Below are 19,241 nucleotides of genomic sequence, written 5' to 3' on the forward strand. Positions count from 1 at the left end.
CAAACCTAAACAGAGACATAAAAAAGGAACTAAGGTCAGGACGTGACACACTGCCATTCCAAATTCACTCCAATCAACCAACACCCATCTATTTCTGTGAATACCTGGACCTACCAATTGGTTTTGAAGTATTGAAACCAAACCATATGGATTTGAATGGAAAGTATTTGAAAAAACATTAAAAGGTGAATCAGGATACGTATCTTTTCAGATTCCACATTGATTCTTTAGTTGTGGACACTACACGTCCGCAATCCTTCTCTTGCTCTTGGTCCTCCTTATCTTTGTAAGTGACCTTGATTTTTCACCTGAGTGTTTCACCAGTTTCTTTATGAACATATTTAGTAAACTCCATGACAGTAGCTACAGCAAGGGGCTGTAGCAGCACACAAGTAGACTAGAAATGCTGCTGGGCCAGGCATGCACGGAGCTCGTAAAGTGAGCGCTTGTGGAGCAGTACTGGAGCAAAATTGTAGCCCCAACCTTTGGAAATCTCAAGCCAACCTCCAGTCAAATTGGGCGAGCTCCGCTCCAGCTCCGGTCTCGACCTGTATGTAGTATGGTGACAGCAATGCACAACATCTCCATCTCCTGGAGGAATTTACCCGCCAGATTCGACAAACAACAGAAGGCAAAAAACTTTTTTTTTTAATTTCATGGTGGTTTTAATTTTATTTAGTTCATTTTGGAGCCAAATATAGAACTATACTGATAATACTTTATAATAATATTTATTTTGCAGGTATTTGTCCTATTTCACACATAATACCCATGTGTAAATTAACCCAGGTAGTTAACCCACTGTTCCTAGGCCGTCATTGGAATTAAGAATTTGTTCTTAATTAACTGACTTGCCTAGTTAAATAAAGGTTAAATAAAATGTTTTTTTTGCCTATCCCACTCTCCCTGAGAGACCCTCTGAGAGTGGGGTCACAGCCAGGGTCAGCCATTATCAACAGTGACCCTGGAGCAATTAGGGTTAAGTGCCTTTCTCAAGGGAACATTAGATTTTCTTGTAGGATCAGGGATTAGGACTAGCAACAGTTGGGTAGTTTCAGTTTCTCTCACCCCCCCACACCCTACACCCCCCATCAAAGCACCACAAGAGACCCTTAGGCATTTCGTTACAAAATTGTATTTTTATTTACATATCCAGGAATAAACCAATGAGCAAAGAAGGAGAAAGACAGGAAAGGAAAGAATATGTTGATTAAGAAACTAAATAATAATAATACTACATGTTCAGATGTGGTTGTGATGATTTAACACAGTCACACCACAGACTGACCCAACACACTGGCAAGGAATCATCAGTCCAGTGTCCCTCAGTCAGTCATTTACAATGATACACTATTACAAACTAGCATGTCCTGGGATAAACACAACAAAAGCATGCTAAAGAACCAAATGGGGTTTTACAGTCTTCTGAAAACAAAAACTGTGGTTCTGGAACAGGGTTGTACACACAACTCTTTCACTCTGTCTTTTTAACATATGGGTCCCTGTTCAAAAGGAGCACACGTTTTAAAAACGTTTTGCAATGGAAAACAAAAATAACAGTTTCTTATTGGACAAGAACAACCCATTTTCTTCCATTTGGGGCCTAGTGAACAGGACCCAGGGGCCTGACTACAGGAGGGTGTGGCAGCCTCACTACAGGCCTTCTTTTGAAGAAGATGATAATAACAAGAGTCAATTAAATCATGAGATCTAGAAATACTAGATGAGACTCGGGCTCTTTTGTAAGCTACTGGTCTTGAACGGAGTGACTTGGGGGGGGGGGGTCACCACCATAGAAATAGAATTACTAGAATGGACATTCCCATTAAAGTCAATGTTCTGTTATGGGTGGCCCAGCGGCTCAACCCTAGACTGGAGCCTATCACTCGAGGACTCAACACCTCCAATTCTTTCTGATATCATCATAATGGCAGCACACACCTTGCGCAATAGTGCAAAGGCTCACATGAGTCTGATGACAATATTGAATGGTCTTTGACACTCCTTGGCCCCAAAAGCACATGGACACTGTCCCCTTTTTTGATACACTTACCAACTATGGCAACAAACATAGGTTGAGTAACACATACCAAATGGCACCCTATTCCCTTTTGTGCGGCACTACTTTTGACTAGGGTCTATAGGAAGTAGTGCACTATATAGAGAATAGGGCGCCATTTGGGACTCATCCATACTCCCCATTGGACCCCAAGCCTCTGCCTATGCTACACAATGAGGGTGGAAAGTAATAATGATCACCCGGCCAATGGAAAATACTGATGAGCAGAACAAATCTCAGACAGATTATAAATACATTGTAAAATATATACACAGCAACAACGATAAAGAAAATAATATGAAAAGGAAAAGCTACAACATTACACAACTCCTCAAATACAGCCCCTCTGGGCCAGTGCAGATTAAAAGATGTGACAGAGATGCAACATTTCAGACCATCGCAGATAGAAACACAATGTATAGATCTGTCATGGTCCTCTTTTCAACATGATAGAGAAAACCGCCTGCTCTATACGATATATTTCCATTTTTTTCTGAAATGTTGTGCTCCTCAAAGAGACCAGTCTGTCCCAACGCAGTTTCCTCCTCCCACCGCAGCCAATCAGACAGACAGCCACTCTCTAAACACACCAATCACAACAAGAGTGCTTCGCTTTGTAAGGTGCATCGTCCAATCAAAACATGGGGCTAGTAGTGTACAACTGCAGGTAAAAACCTTTCCCCTTCTCTCTCTCTCTCTCTCTCTCACACACACACACTCCCAGCCATCACACCTTCACAGTCCTGCAGAGGGCGCCAGAACCCCACACAGTGGACACACTCCGCCACTACAGTGCATTTCACGCAGGGGAATAGAAAAGAACCAGAAACGTGAACCTATATATCCTGGTGGATGATGACTAGCTTACATGACAGATCATGTCAACAATGTCAACAGCAACACTTTACTGGGGTGAAGTCCTCCCCTGCTAAACTGTCACTCTGAGAGCTGTCTACTGACAGGTGATATGAAACTAATGGCAGGTAACTGTCAGGTATGTTCATTCGTCTGTCTGTATGCCTGATATGATTCTCAATGTCTAGTTAGACTGTCTGTATGTCTGTTCGTCAGCTGCAGGCCAAATGCCAAAAACCTCCATCCATTTGTGTGTGTGTATGTGGGACTGGTCTCTCTGCCTCGCTCTGTATCGTCTAGGCAGAGGTGACAGTGGTGCCGCTGCCCAGCTTAATGATCATCTGCTGGCAGTCGTGGAGGGTGCGCTTGTCCCCCAGCTTCTCCAGTGTCCGCGCTGCGTCCGCCAGCATGCCCACCCGCTGGCCCGGTGCCGACAGGAAGGAGGGGGGCAGGTAGCGACACGCCAACATCACCGCCTCAGCCTGCTCCCTCTGGCCAGGATGCATCTCACACTCCTCTGTAGAATCACACACACAGGTGAGTTGTGGGGATACAGAGAGGGATACTACACACACACACACACACACACACAGGTGAGTTGTGGGGATACAGAGAGGGATACTACACACACAGGTGAGTTGTGGGGATACAGAGAGGGATACTACACACACAGGTGAGTTGTGGGGATACAGAGAGGGATACTACACAGATAACACTCATTAAGCGCCGTGTCCCTGTCGACCTCATTATGAAAGGCTTAAAAAGGCACACAAAACCCACAGAACTTCCAACCTTTCTCACACACGTAAACTACAAAAACCCCTCTCTGCAGTTACCCGTCTTGGCTCCGGGGGTGGCTCTGCGTCTGAGCGAGCGGTCCAGGAGCTGATGTGTTCGTGTGGGACTGGCCCCAGCCATCAGCCTGGCGGTTGCCTCATGAAGAAACAACTGAGAGGGAGAGAGAACAGTGTTTGATAAGTGAGAAGTCAGAAATCTACCTAGATCAACCTGTGTCCATATACATGTATGTGCCCGTGTCTACATGTGTATGCATGTCTTCCTCCACGTCCTACCCTGCGCATGGCGGGCCTGAAGCTCTGGGCCAGCTTCCTGAGGGAGGAGAGGTCCTGCTGGAAGCCGTGCAGCTCGGCCGGGGAGGCCTGCAAGGAGAGACCCCCGGGACTGGAGCTCTGCTGCAGACGCCACACGTTAGTCCGCATCACCAGCAGCAGGTCACACAGCAGCAACTGGACCACCTGGGGAGAGAGAGAGAGAGACAGAGACAGAGAGAGAGAGAGAGAGAGAGAGACACAGAGAGAGAGAGAGAGAGACAGAGAGACACAGAGAGAGAGAGAGACAGAGAGAGAGAGAGAGACAGAGAGAGAGAGAGAGACAGAGAGAGAGAGAGAGACAGAGAGAGAGAGAGAGAGAGAGAGACAGAGAGAGAGAGAGAGAGACCGAGACCGAGAGAGAGAGAAGCAAACCTTATGGTGTGCGTATTGAAAATGACATTAGTTTGAAAGGCAGTAACAGTGTGTCAGGGTGTGTTGATGTCTCCTGCCCATTGTGCTGTATGGGGCCCAGCTCTGTCTTGCACTGCAGGAACATTGCACCCAGCTGAGAGACACATGCAATGCAACTACAATGCACCACAGCTCTGGCCATAGCTGCTGTGTGTGTGTGTGTGTGTGTGTGTGTGTGTATATATATATATATATATATATATATGTGTGTATGTGTGGATGTATATATGTGTGTGTGTACCTTGTCTAGGCTGCTGCTGTGACAGTGTGGTCCCAGGTTGAGGCTGTCTCTCAGCAGGCCGCTGGCCCTCTCACTGTGGCTCAGACTCAGCTGACAGTTCTCTGGTTTGGTCAGCATGGCGCGCACCGCTCGGAACGTGTTCAAAGACGCCTTGGGCAACGGACTCCTGAGGCCATATGAACAACTCTTTTCAGAAAGGTGGTGGAGAAGAACTGGGGAAGTGTGTGTGTGGGGGGGAGTAATCTGTATGTCACTCCGGAATGTTCTACAACAGCTTGGTACAGTCCCTCGGCTGTGTGTGTGTGTGTGTGTGTGTGTGTGTGTGTGTGTGTGTGTATACACTCACTCTGCAGTCTGTAGACTACGGGGCAGGTGCTCGGCGGCGGGGTACAGTCTCTCAGCCGCTGCGTCGTCTCCTTGGAGCCAGTTAATGATCACCACGGCAACCGACGACCACCATTTGGAATGAAGGTCACAGCCTGGAGGTCCCAGACAAGGTTCACACACAGTCAATAAAGAAAATACACACAGAGACAGGTTATTATTGGGATAGTTCCTGTAGCTGATCTAGAGATATCAACTGTAACTCTGTTGATACACAACAGCTTGCTGGGGTTAAGTTCAGGGTTATGTTTAGGGTTAAGTTTGGGGTTAGGTTTAGGATAAGGGCAAGGGTTGTTTTGGGTGAGGCCTAGGGTTAAGTTTAGGGAAGAGTTTAGGTTTAGGGCTAGGTTTAAATGTATGTTGAAGGTTAGAGGATAGTTAGTTGACATGATGTTGACAGGTTTAGAACATCTATCTACAAACCATCTATGTGGGACTATCCAGACATGCTGAAACACAGACACTATTCCTTCCTTTATCTCTCTCTGTTTCACACATGATCAAATCCAGCTGCTGATGACGACCTGAGTTTCAATCTGTTCTCTGGCATGTTCCCCCTCTGGCATGGTCACACCCTGCTAATACTGCAGCTATACTGATAGCCACATCTCTCCAAGGGAGAAGACCTCCTTGGCTTAACATTGGGCCAACACAGCTTTCATCAAATCAGATGGCTGATTCATCACAAAACCATTTGATGTTGCCAATTATTTCAATGATTACTTCATTGTCAAAGTGGGCAAACTAAGGCAGGAAATGCCAACAACGAACAGTGAGCCATCGTACACATGCATAAAAAAAAACAATACTGACAGAAAAGCATTGTAAGTTTGAATTTTGTAAAGTTAGTGTGGGAGAGGTGGGAAAATGATTGTCATCGATCAATAATGTCAAACCTCTTGGCATTGACAACTTAGATGGTAGGCTGTCATTGTAAATGAGAATTTGTTCTTAACTGACTTGCCTAGTTAAATAAGGGTTAAATAAAAAATACAAATGGAAAGCTACTGAGGATGGTAGCTGACTCTATAGACACTCCTATCTGTCATATCTTTAATCTGAGCCCAGAGGAAAGTCTTTGTCCTCAGGCCTGGAGGGAAGACAAAGTCATTCTGCTACCCAAGAGTGGTAAAGCGGCCTTTACTGCTTCTAACAGCAGACCTATCAGGTTTCTGCCAGCTTAGCAAACTGTTAGAAAAAAATTGTGTTTGACCAAATAAACAAATTAACAATAGACTTTCAGCATGCTTATAGAGAATGGCACTCAATATGTACTCCACTGGCACAAAATAAATATATAAGAAGAAGATTGTGGGAGCTTTACTGTTAGATTTCAGTGCAGCCTTTGATATTATTAACCATAACCTGTTGAGAAAATGTATGCGTTATGGCTTTTCACCCTCTGCCATATCAGGGTTTTCTTTAATGGAAGCTTCTCGAATGTAAAACATGTAAAGTGTGGTGTACCGCAGGGCAGCTCTCTAGGCCCTCTACTCTTTTCTATTTTTACCAATGACCTGCCACTGGCATTAAACAAAGCATGTGTGTCCATGTATGCTGATGATTCAACCATATACACATCAGCAACCACAGCTAATGAAGTCACTGAAACCCTTAACAGAGTAGCAGTATACTCTGGAATGGGTGGCCAATAATAAAGTGGTTTCTTAAACTAAGAGCATTGTATTTGGTACAAATCATTACCGAAGTTCTAGACCTCAGCTGAATCTGGTAATGAACGTTGTGGCTATTGAACAAGTTGAGGAGACTAAATGACTTGGTGTTACCTTAGATTGTAAACTATCAGGTTCAAAACATATAGATTCAATGGTTGTAAAGCTGGGGAGACGTCAGTAATAAAGAGATGCTCTGCTTTTTTGACACCACACTCCACAGAGCAAGTCTTTCAGGCTCTAGTTAGAGCTTATCTTGATTATTGTCCAGTCATATGGTCAAGTGCTGCAGGAAAGACCTAGTTAAGCTGCAGCTGGACCAGAACAGCACGGCACGTCTGGCTCTTCCTTGTAATCAGAGGGCTGATATAAATACTATGCATGCCAGTCTCTCTTGGCTAAGAGTTTTTATAATAAAAATGAATGTGTTGGAAATTCAAAATTGTTTGCATAGTCAACTTAGACACAGCACTGACAGACACACACACTTACCCCACCAGACATGACACCAGGGGTATTTTAACAGTCTCCAGGTCCAGAACAAATTCTAGGAAACGTACAGTATTATACAGAGCCATGAGTGCATGGAGCTCCCTTCCATCTCATATACAGTATTATACAGAGCCATGAGTGCCTGGAACTCCCTTCCATCTCCTATACAGTATGATACAGTGCATGGAACTCCCTTCCATCTCATATACAGTATTATACAGTGCATGGAACTCCCTTCCATCTCTTATACAGTATTATACAGTGCATGGAACTCCCTTCCATCTCATATACAGTATTATACAGTGCATGGAACTCCCTTCCATCTCTTATACAGTATTACACAGTGCATGGAACTCCCTTCCATCTCTTATACAGTATTATACAGTGCATGGAACTCCCTTCCATCTCATATACAGTATTACACAGTGCATGGAACTCCCTTCCATCTCTTATACAGTATTACACAGTGCATGGAACTCCCTTCCATCTCTTATACAGTATTACACAGTGCATGGAACTCCCTTCCATCTCTTATACAGTATTATACAGTGCATGGAACTCCCTTCCATCTCTTATACAGTATTATACAGTGCATGGAACTCCCTTCCATCTCATATACAGTATTATACAGTGCATGGAACTCCCTTCCATCTCTTATACAGTATTACACAGTGCATGGACCTCCCTTCCATCTCATATACAGTATTATACAGTGCATGGACCTCCCTTCCATCTCATATACAGTATTATACAGTGCATGGAACTCCCTTCCATCTCATATACAGTATTATACAGTGCATGGAACTCCCTTCCATCTCATATACAGTATTACACAGTGCATGGAACTCCCTTCCATCTCATATACAGTATTATACAGTGCATGGACCTCCCTTCCATCTCATATACAGTATTATACAGTGCATGGAACTCCCTTCCATCTCTTATACAGTATTATACAGTGCATGGACCTCCCTTCCATCTCATATACAGTATTATACAGTGCATGGAACTCCCTTCCATCTCATATACAGTATTATACAGTGCATGGACCTCCCTTCCATCTCATATACAGTATTATACAGTGCATGGAACTCCCTTCCATCTCATATACAGTATTACACAGTGCATGGAACTCCCTTCCATCTCATATACAGTATTATACAGTGCATGGACCTCCCTTCCATCTCATATACAGTATTATACAGTGCATGGAACTCCCTTCCATCTCATATACAGTATTATACAGTGCATGGACCTCCCTTCCATCTCATATACAGTATTATACAGTGCATGGAACTCCCTTCCATCTCATATACAGTATTATACAGTGCATGGACCTCCCTTCCATCTCATATACAGTATTATACAGTGCATGGACCTCCCTTCCATCTCATATACAGTATTATACAGTGCATGGAACTCCCTTCCATCTCATATACAGTATTATACAGTGCATGGACCTCCCTTCCATCTCATATACAGTATTATACAGTGCATGGAACTCCCTTCCATCTCATATACAGTATTATACAGTGCATGGACCTCCCTTCCATCTCATATACAGTATTATACAGTGCATGGAACTCCCTTCCATCTCATATACAGTATTATACAGTGCATGGACCTCCCTTCCATCTCATATACAGTATTATACAGTGCATGGAACTCCCTTCCATCTCATATACAGTATTATACAGTGCATGGACCTCCCTTCCATCTCATATACAGTATTATACAGTGCATGGAACTCCCTTCCATCTCATATACAGTATTACACAGTGCATGGAACTCCCTTCCATCTCATATACAGTATTATACAGTGCATGGAACTCCCTTCCATCTCATATACAGTATTATACAGTGCATGGAACTCCCTTCCATCTCATATACAGTATTATACAGTGCATGGACCTCCCTTCCATCTCCTATACAGTATTATACAGTGCATGGAACTCCCTTCCATCTCATATACAGTATTACACAGTGCATGGAACTCCCTTCCATCTCATATACAGTATTATACAGTGCATGGACCTCCCTTCCATCTCATATACAGTATTATACAGTGCATGGACCTCCCTTCCATCTCATATACAGTATTATACAGTGCATGGACCTCCCTTCCATCTCATATACAGTATTATACAGTGCATGGAACTCCCTTCCATCTCATATACAGTATTATACAGTGCATGGACCTCCCTTCCATCTCATATACAGTATTATACAGTGCATGGACCTCCCTTCCATCTCCTATACAGTATTATACAGTGCATGGACCTCCCTTCCATCTCATATACAGTATTATACAGTGCATGGAACTCCCTTCCATCTCATATACAGTATTATACAGTGCATGGACCTCCCTTCCATCTCATATACAGTATTATACAGTGCATGGAACTCCCTTCCATCTCATATACAGTATTACACAGTGCATGGAACTCCCTTCCATCTCATATACAGTATTATACAGTGCATGGACCTCCCTTCCATCTCATATACAGTATTATACAGTGCATGGACCTCCCTTCCATCTCATATACAGTATTATACAGTGCATGGAACTCCCTTCCATCTCATATACAGTATTATACAGTGCATGGAACTTCCATCTCATATACAGTATTATACAGTGCATGGACCTCCCTTCCATCTCATATACAGTATTATACAGTGCATGGAACTCCCTTCCATCTCATATACAGTATTATACAGTGCATGGAACTCCCTTCCATCTCATATACAGTATTATACAGTGCATGGAACTTCCATCTCATATACAGTATTATACAGTGCATGGACCTCCCTTCCATCTCATATACAGTATTATACAGTGCATGGAACTCCCTTCCATCTCATATACAGTATTATACAGTGCATGGAACTTCCATCTCATATACAGTATTATACAGTGCATGGACCTCCCTTCCATCTCATATACAGTATTACACAGTGCATGGAACTCCCTTCCATCTCATATACAGTATTATACAGTGCATGGACCTCCCTTCCATCTCATATACAGTATTATACAGTGCATGGACCTCCCTTCCATCTCATATACAGTATTATACAGTGCATGGACCTCCCTTCCATCTCATATACAGTATTATACAGTGCATGGAACTCCCTTCCATCTCATATACAGTATTATACAGTGCATGGAACTTCCATCTCATATACAGTATTATACAGTGCATGGACCTCCCTTCCATCTCATATACAGTATTATACAGTGCATGGAACTCCCTTCCATCTCATATACAGTATTATACAGTGCATGGAACTCCCTTCCATCTCATATACAGTATTACACAGTGCATGGAACTCCCTTCCATCTCATATACAGTATTATACAGTGCATGGAACTTCCATCTCATATACAGTATTAAACAGTGCATGGACCTCCCTTCCATCTCATATACAGTATTATACAGTGCATGGAACTCCCTTCCATCTCATATACAGTATTATACAGTGCATGGAACTCCCTTCCATCTCATATACAGTATTATACAGTGCATGGAACTCCCTTCCATCTCATATACAGTATTATACAGTGCATGGACCTCCCTTCCATCTCATATACAGTATTATACAGTGCATGGACCTCCCTTCCATCTCATATACAGTATTATACAGTGCATGGACCTCCCTTCCATCTCATATACAGTATTATACAGTGCATGGACCTCCCTTCCATCTCATATACAGTATTATACAGTGCATGGAACTCCCTTCCATCTCATATACAGTATTATACAGTGCATGGAACTCCCTTCCATCTCATATACAGTATTACACAGTGCATGGAACTCCCTTCCATCTCATATACAGTATTATACAGTGCATGGAACTCCCTTCCATCTCATATACAGTATTATACAGTGCATGGACCTCCCTTCCATCTCATATACAGTATTATACAGTGCATGGAACTCCCTTCCATCTCATATACAGTATTATACAGTGCATGGAACTCCCTTCCATCTCATATACAGTATTATACAGTGCATGGACCTCCCTTCCATCTCATATACAGTATTATACAGTGCATGGAACTCCCTTCCATCTCATATACAGTATTATACAGTGCATGGAACTCCCTTCCATCTCATATACAGTATTATACAGTGCATGGAACTCCCTTCCATCTCATATACAGTATTATACAGTGCATGGACCTCCCTTCCATCTCATATACAGTATTATACAGTGCATGGACCTCCCTTCCATCTCATATACAGTATTATACAGTGCATGGACCTCCCTTCCATCTCATATACAGTATTATACAGTGCATGGACCTCCCTTCCATCTCATATACAGTATTATACAGTGCATGGACCTCCCTTCCATCTCATATACAGTATTATACAGTGCATGGACCTCCCTTCCATCTCATATACAGTATTATACAGTGCATGGACCTCCCTTCCATCTCATATACAGTATTATACAGTGCATGGAACTCCCTTCCATCTCATATACAGTATTATACAGTGCATGGACCTCCCTTCCATCTCATATACAGTATTATACAGTGCATGGAACTCCCTTCCATCTCCTATACAGTATTATACAGTGCATGGAACTCCCTTCCATCTCATATACAGTATTATACAGTGCATGGACCTCCCTTCCATCTCATATACAGTATTATACAGTGCATGGAACTCCCTTCCATCTCATATACAGTATTATACAGTGCATGGAACTCCCTTCCATCTCCTATACAGTATTATACAGTGCATGGAACTCCCTTCCATCTCATATACAGTATTATACAGTGCATGGACCTCCCTTCCATCTCATATACAGTATTATACAGTGCATGGACCTCCCTTCCATCTCATATACAGTATTATACAGTGCATGGACCTCCCTTCCATCTCATATACAGTATTATACAGTGCATGGAACTCCCTTCCATCTCATATACAGTATTATACAGTGCATGGAACTCCCTTCCATCTCCTATACAGTATTATACAGTGCATGGAACTCCCTTCCATCTCATATACAGTATTATACAGTGCATGGACCTCCCTTCCATCTCATATACAGTATTATACAGTGCATGGAACTCCCTTCCATCTCATATACAGTATTATACAGTGCATGGAACTCCCTTCCATCTCCTATACAGTATTATACAGTGCATGGAACTCCCTTCCATCTCATATACAGTATTATACAGTGCATGGACCTCCCTTCCATCTCATATACAGTATTATACAGTGCATGGACCTCCCTTCCATCTCATATACAGTATTATACAGTGCATGGACCTCCCTTCCATCTCATATACAGTATTATACAGTGCATGGAACTCCCTTCCATCTCATATACAGTATTATACAGTGCATGGACCTCCCTTCCATCTCATATACAGTATTATACAGTGCATGGAACTCCCTTCCATCTCATATACAGTATTATACAGTGCATGGACCTCCCTTCCATCTCATATACAGTATTATACAGTGCATGGACCTCCCTTCCATCTCATATACAGTATTACACAGTGCATGGAACTCCCTTCCATCTCATATACAGTATTATACAGTGCATGGACCTCCCTTCCATCTCATATACAGTATTATACAGTGCATGGACCTCCCTTCCATCTCATATACAGTATTATACAGTGCATGGACCTCCCTTCCATCTCATATACAGTATTATACAGTGCATGGACCTCCCTTCCATCTCATATACAGTATTATACAGTGCATGGAACTCCCTTCCATCTCATATACAGTATTATACAGTGCATGGACCTCCCTTCCATCTCATATACAGTATTATACAGTGCATGGACCTCCCTTCCATCTCATATACAGTATTATACAGTGCATGGACCTCCCTTCCATCTCATATACAGTATTATACAGTGCATGGAACAGCAAACCTGGTTTCAAAAAAAACAAATAAAGCAACACCTCACGGCACAACAAATAGCTTACAATACTCTACTCAGCAAACTGGATGCAGTCTATTATAAGCCCCTTATACCACCCACCACTGCAACCTGTATGCTCTAGTCGGCTGGCCCTCGCTACATATTCGTCGCCAGACCTACTGGCTCCAGGTCATCTATAAAAGCCTATGCTAGGTAAAGCTCCGCCTTATCTCAGCTCACTGGTCACGATAACAACACCCACCCGTAGCACGCGCTCCAGCAGGTACCTCTCACTGGTCATCCCCAAAGCCAACATCTCCTACCTCCCCACACCATTTGCACACAGTGTATATAGACTCTTTTTTTCCCTTTTTCTTCTTCTATTGTATTATTGACTGTACGCTTCTTTATTCCATGTGTAACTCTGTGTTGTTGTTTGTGTCGCACTGCTTTGCTTTATCTTGGCCAGGTCTCAGTTGTAAATGAGAACTTGTTCTCAACTGGTCTACCTAGTTAAATAAAAAGGTGAAATACATTTTTACAAATAATAATAAAAAACGCCTCTCCCCCATGTGACCTACTTGTTGTGTGTATGTACTGACGTATGTGTAACTGATAGATGCGCGTACACACACACACACTTTAAAATGTAAAGTATTTTGTCTGTAAAGTATTTTTGGTTATGTGTCGTACCCCAGTAAGAATAGCTCCCATTGGCGTCGGCTAATGGAGATCCTAATAAATCACATCCAATCAAACGCACACTCACACAAAGAGACAGCTATGCTGACTGGGCAATCTAACACCATGCCAAGAAAAGTCTCCTTTCAAACGCTCTTCCTTCTCTAGCTACTTCTCCAAGATGATTAGAGGCTTGACAGGACTGGTAGATGGAGCGATGCAGAGGACCATGCCTTTTAACCTCCCATCTCCTCTCAGAGAAAATGAGCGAGAGAGAGAGGTGCTGAAAGGAGCGAGGCTATCTGAGGGGGCATCTCAACAGTCTAGAGTGGCTTCCTCTCCTTGTCTTTGATTGCACTGATCTGACAACACAGGGATCAGTGGAAGCAATGTCAGAAGATAGAGACATGTTACTGAAGATCAGTGTGACTGAAGGAAAGGAGATAAGAAGAGGAAGCCACTTTAGACTACAGATACACTGTCAAGTACACCCTAAATGAGAGAGTACCCAGTATTTTGCCTGAACTGCAGAGGTGAAACTCGGACCACAGCATATAGACACATAAATATAAGGCCAGGAGTCATACCAGTGACGGTGGCCATGTTGGATCCGATGGCGAAGGACTGGGTGTTGGCTCCGGCGGCGTCTGATGCACTAGTCAACAGCTGAAGGTACTCCAGAGCATCCGCATACTCCCTGGGGAATACACACACAGTTTAGTTAGTTAAAAGTACTTAAAAGACTATTAGTTCTCCCTGAGGAATGCACACACAGCTGAGTTATAAGTATTTAAAAGACTATTAGTTGTCCTTGAGAGAACACACACAGCTTACAGTTGAAGTCGGAAGTTTACATACACTTAGATTGGAGTCATTAAAACTCGTTTTTCAACCACTCCACAAATTTCTTGTTAACAAACTATAGTTTTGGAAAGTCGGTTAGGACATCTACTTTATGCATGACACAAGTAAGTTTTCCAACAATTGTTTACAGACAGATTAGTTCACTTAAAATTCACTGTATCACAATTCCAGTGGGTCAGAAGTTCACATACACTAAGTTCACTGTGCCTTTAAACAGCTTTGAAAATTGTCATGGCTTTAGAAGCTTCGGATAGGCTAATTGACATCATTTGAGTCAATTGGAGGTGTACCTGTGGATGTATTTCAAGGCCTACCTTCAAACTCAGTGCCACTGCTTGATATCATGGGAAAATCAAAAGAAATCAGCCTCAGAAAATAATTGTAGACCTCCACAAGTCTGGTTCATCCTTGGGAGCAATTTCCAAACACCTGAAGGTACCACGTTCATCTGTACAAACAATAGTATGCAAGTATAAACACCATGGGACCACGCAACCGTTATACCACTCAGGAAGGAGACGCGTTCTGTCTCCTATAGATGAATGTACTTTGGTGTGAAAAGTGCAAATCAATCCCAGAACAACAGCAAAGGACCTTGTGAAGATGCTGGAGGAAACAGGTACAAAAGTGTCTATATCCGTATAGATACAGGAAAAACAAGTCCTATATCGACATAACCTGAAAGGCCGCTCAGCAAGGAAGAAGCCACTGCAGGAGGCTGCAGGAGGGACTGGTGTACTTCATAAAATAGATGGCATCATGAGGAGGAATATTATGTGGATATATTGAAGCAACAACTCAAGACATCAGTCAGGAAGTTAAAGCGTGATTGCAAATGGCTATTCCAAATGGACAATGACCCCAAGCATACTTCCAAAGTTGTGGCAAAATGGCCTTAGGACAACAAAGTCAAGGTATTGGAGTGGCCATCACAAAGCCCTGACCCCATCCTATAGAACATTTGAGGACAGAACTGAAAAAGCGTGTGCGAGCAAGGAGGCCTACAAACCGCGGCAGGTAGCCTAGTGGTTAGAGCGTTCGTCTATTAACCGAAAGGTTGCACTATTGAATCGCTGAGCTGACAAGGTAAAACAATTCTGTCTTTCTGCCCCTGAACAAGGCAGTTTACCCACTGTTCCTAGGCAGTCATTGAAAATCAGAATTTGTTCTTAACTGACTTGCCTAATTAAATAAAAGGTAAAAAATAAATAAATAAATGACTCAGTTACACCCGCTCTGTCAGGAGGAATGGGCCAAAATTCACCCAAGTTATTGTGGGAAGTTTGTGGAAGGCTACCTGAAACGTTTGACACAAGTTAAACCATTTAAAGGCAATGCTACCAAATACTAATTGAGTGTATGTAAACTTCTGACCCACTGGGAATGTGATTAAAGAAATAAAAGCTGAAATAAATCACTCTCTACTATTATTCTGACATTTCACATTCTTAAAATAAAGTGGTGATCCTAACTGACCTAAGGCAGGGAATTTTTACTAGGATTAAATGTCAGGAATTGTGAAAAACTGAGTTTAAATGTATTTGTCTAAGGTGTATGTAAACTTTCGACTTCAACTGTAGTTAGTTAAAAGTATTTAAAAGACGTAAAAGGCTTGTTCAAAAAGGGATTGTAGACAATTTAAGACAAAATAAGGCCTAAAATATTCATAAGTCAACATTCTGTATTTTACAACTCAATGTTAGATGGTTCTCCACGCCCTGAAAGTAGACTATGGGCCTTTTTAAAATGTTTTTTTTTTACAGCCACTAGAAACATCAGCTAACTTTAGCCACCACTGGCTAAAATTCTGTGGGATTGATAAAGTCAACTTTTAAGACTTCTGCAGATAACCTGAGAACACTATTTGGCTGTGTGTTGCACCTACCCTTCTCCATCACTGGGTGTCTTCTCCCCCCGGGGCTGGGCCACACAGTATAGAGCCTTCTCCAAAAGGTGTTCCCTAAAGGCCTGGGTCACCTGGGCCAGAGGGTCCACTACGGAGACAGAGAGAGAGAGAAGAATTAGGGTTAGCATAGTCATGGCAACCAATTTAGACAATGAAAACTTGTTGCCCATATTGCTTTCATCATAACCAGTTTCCATGACAGGCGTTTCCTTTCATAAAGACACAAGCTGCCCACCTGTAGAGCCTCTCAACGCTCATTCTTCTGAGGGGCTCTTGTCAATAGTTGTACACTATATACCAGGGAATAAGGTGCTATTGGTCACATACACGTGTTTAGCAGATGTTGTTGCGGGTGTAGTGAAATGCTTGTGCTTCTAGTTCCAACAGTGCAGCAGGTGTGTCTACAGTACTGACCTGTGTTCCCTGCCTGGCTGTAGATGCTATCTTTGGGGGTGCTGCGGACGGCCCAGTCCCCGTCCACAAAGAAGCGGTGGCCCAGAGGGTGACAGAGCCACTGCATGGCCGGGGGGACACTGCCACTGGAGGAGAGACACGCCTGGCGGGCACTGCTCAGGAACACACGCTGGGGATGGAGAGAGACATGTAGATACAGGAGTGAGTAACGAGGTAGAGACACGCACGATACACTGAGCAACAAACCACACATTATAGCCAACACCTCCCCCTCTCCCCCACACCACTTGGTAACCTAACTCGGTTACTCACGGAGGAGAAGTGAAGGAGTCTGGGTAGGCTGGCTTTGACTCGTAGGGCTGCAGAGACGTAGATCTCTCCTAGCGTGGCCACGGGGAGACAGGAGCCTGAACACTCAGCCAGGTTTACAGCACTCAGAGCCATGTGAACCGCAGACAGGTGGCTACCGCCCAGCTTACCTGCACACACACCCGTTGATTATAGACAGCTTGGCTGAACAAACACAGAAAACACACAGGATTTTCAGACAAAGACTCCTGAAAACACGCATGCATTCCTCTCAGGTCTACATAAAGTGTGTAGGAGTAGGGAGCTTGTGGATAACTCTGTATTGGACAGTAGTACTGCAGAGGAGAGAAGGTACCTACTGTGTGATCTTGGGGAAATCTGAATCCATTTAGTGTTTGTTTTATTTCCCTATGTATGAGGATCTGAGACATGTTGGTGACAACCCTGAGGTATTCTGGTTACGAGACGAGCAGGGACACGTTGGTGACAACCCTGAGGTATTCTGGTTACGAGACGAGCAGGGACACGTTGGTGACAACCCTGAGGTATTCTGGTTACGAGACGAGCAGGGACACGTTGGTGACAACCCTGAGGTATTCTGGTTACGAGACGAGCAGGGACACGTTGGTGACAGCCCTGAGGTATTCTGGTTACGGGACGAGCAGGGACACGTTGGTGACAACCCTGAGGTATTCTGGTTACGAGACGAGCAGGGACACGTTGGTGACAACCCTGAGGTATTCTGGTTACGGGACGAGCATGAACACGTTGGTGACAACGGGACGAGCAGGGACACGTTGGTGACAACGGGACGAGCAGGGACACGTTGGTGACAACGGGACGAGCAGGGACACGTTGGTGATAACGGGACGAGCAGGGACATGTTGGTGATAACGGGACGAGCAGGGACATGTTGGTGACAACGGGACGAGCAGGGACATGTTGGTGACAACGGGACGAGCAGGGACACGTTGGTGATAACGGGACGAGCAGGGACACGTTGGTGACAACGGGACGAGCAGGGACATGTTGGTGACAACGGGACGAGCAGGGACATGTTGGTGACAACGGGACGAGCAGGGACATGTTGGTGATAACGGGACGAGCAGGGACATGTTGGTGACAACGGGACGAGCAGGGACATGTTGGTGACAACGGGACGAGCAGGGACATGTTGGTGACAACGGGACGAGCAGGGACACGTTGGTGACAACGGGACGAGCAGGGACATGTTGGTGACAACGGGACGAGCGGAGGCTTAAATTCTGTTTCAGACAGGGCATGTTTCAGACAGGGCATGTTTCAGACAGGGCATGTTTCAGACAGGGCATGTTTCAGACAGGGCATGTTTCAGACAGGGCATGTTTCAGACAGGGCATGTTTCAGACAGGGCATGTTTGTTCATAATGCCTGGAGGAGAAGGAGAAATGTATTGTTGGTGTAGGGCGGCTAGATGGTAGCCGGCTGTGTAGCGCGGCTAGATGGTAGCCGGCTGTGTAGCGCGGCTAGATGGTAGCCGGCTGTGTAGCGCGGCTAGATGGTAGCCGGCTGTGTAGCGCGGCTAGATGGTAGCCGGCTGTGTAGCGCGGCTAGATGGTAGCCGGCTGTGTAGCGCGGCTAGATGGTAGCCGGCTGTGTAGCGCGGCTAGATGGTAGCCGGCTGTGTAGCGCGGCTAGATGGTAGCCGGTTGTGTAGCGCGGCTAGATGGTAGCCGGTTGTGTAGCGCGGCTAGATGGTAGCCGGCTGTGTAGCGCGGCTAGATGGTAGCCGGCTGTGTAGCGCGGCTAGATGGTAGCCGGTTGTGTAGCGCGGCTAGATGGTAGCCGGTTGTGTAGCGCGGCTAGATGGTAGCCGGTTGTGTAGCGCGGCTAGATGGTAGCCGGTTGTGTAGCGCGGCTAGATGGTAGCTGGTTGTGTAGCGCGGCTAGATG

General features: G+C 44.3%; 1 protein-coding gene across 2 annotated transcripts in view; it reads right to left on the reverse strand.

The window, feature by feature from the left end:
* Window positions 1-1,119: 1,119 nt before the first annotated feature.
* The window catches only part of srebf1 (sterol regulatory element binding transcription factor 1), a 39,974-nt gene continuing 21,852 nt past the window's right edge, over window positions 1,120-19,241 (reverse strand). For both annotated transcript variants that reach the window (XM_090194053.1, XM_090194052.1), the window contains exons 11-19: window positions 17,313-17,479; window positions 17,001-17,169; window positions 16,566-16,674; window positions 14,404-14,513; window positions 5,025-5,157; window positions 4,679-4,844; window positions 3,988-4,170; window positions 3,751-3,862; window positions 1,120-3,431 (exon numbers count right to left, since the gene is read on the reverse strand). In XM_090194053.1, coding sequence (XP_090050179.1) covers window positions 3,211-3,431; window positions 3,751-3,862; window positions 3,988-4,170; window positions 4,679-4,844; window positions 5,025-5,157; window positions 14,404-14,513; window positions 16,566-16,674; window positions 17,001-17,169; window positions 17,313-17,479 — 1,370 coding nt within the window. In that variant the 3' untranslated portion in view covers window positions 1,120-3,210. The remainder of the gene's footprint in view (window positions 3,432-3,750; window positions 3,863-3,987; window positions 4,171-4,678; window positions 4,845-5,024; window positions 5,158-14,403; window positions 14,514-16,565; window positions 16,675-17,000; window positions 17,170-17,312; window positions 17,480-19,241) is intronic.

Source organism: Oncorhynchus mykiss, chromosome 12 (assembly GCF_057628025.1).
Source record: "Oncorhynchus mykiss isolate SJ-2025 chromosome 12, ASM5762802v1, whole genome shotgun sequence".
In the NCBI taxonomy this organism is placed as follows: Eukaryota; Metazoa; Chordata; class Actinopteri; order Salmoniformes; family Salmonidae; genus Oncorhynchus; species Oncorhynchus mykiss.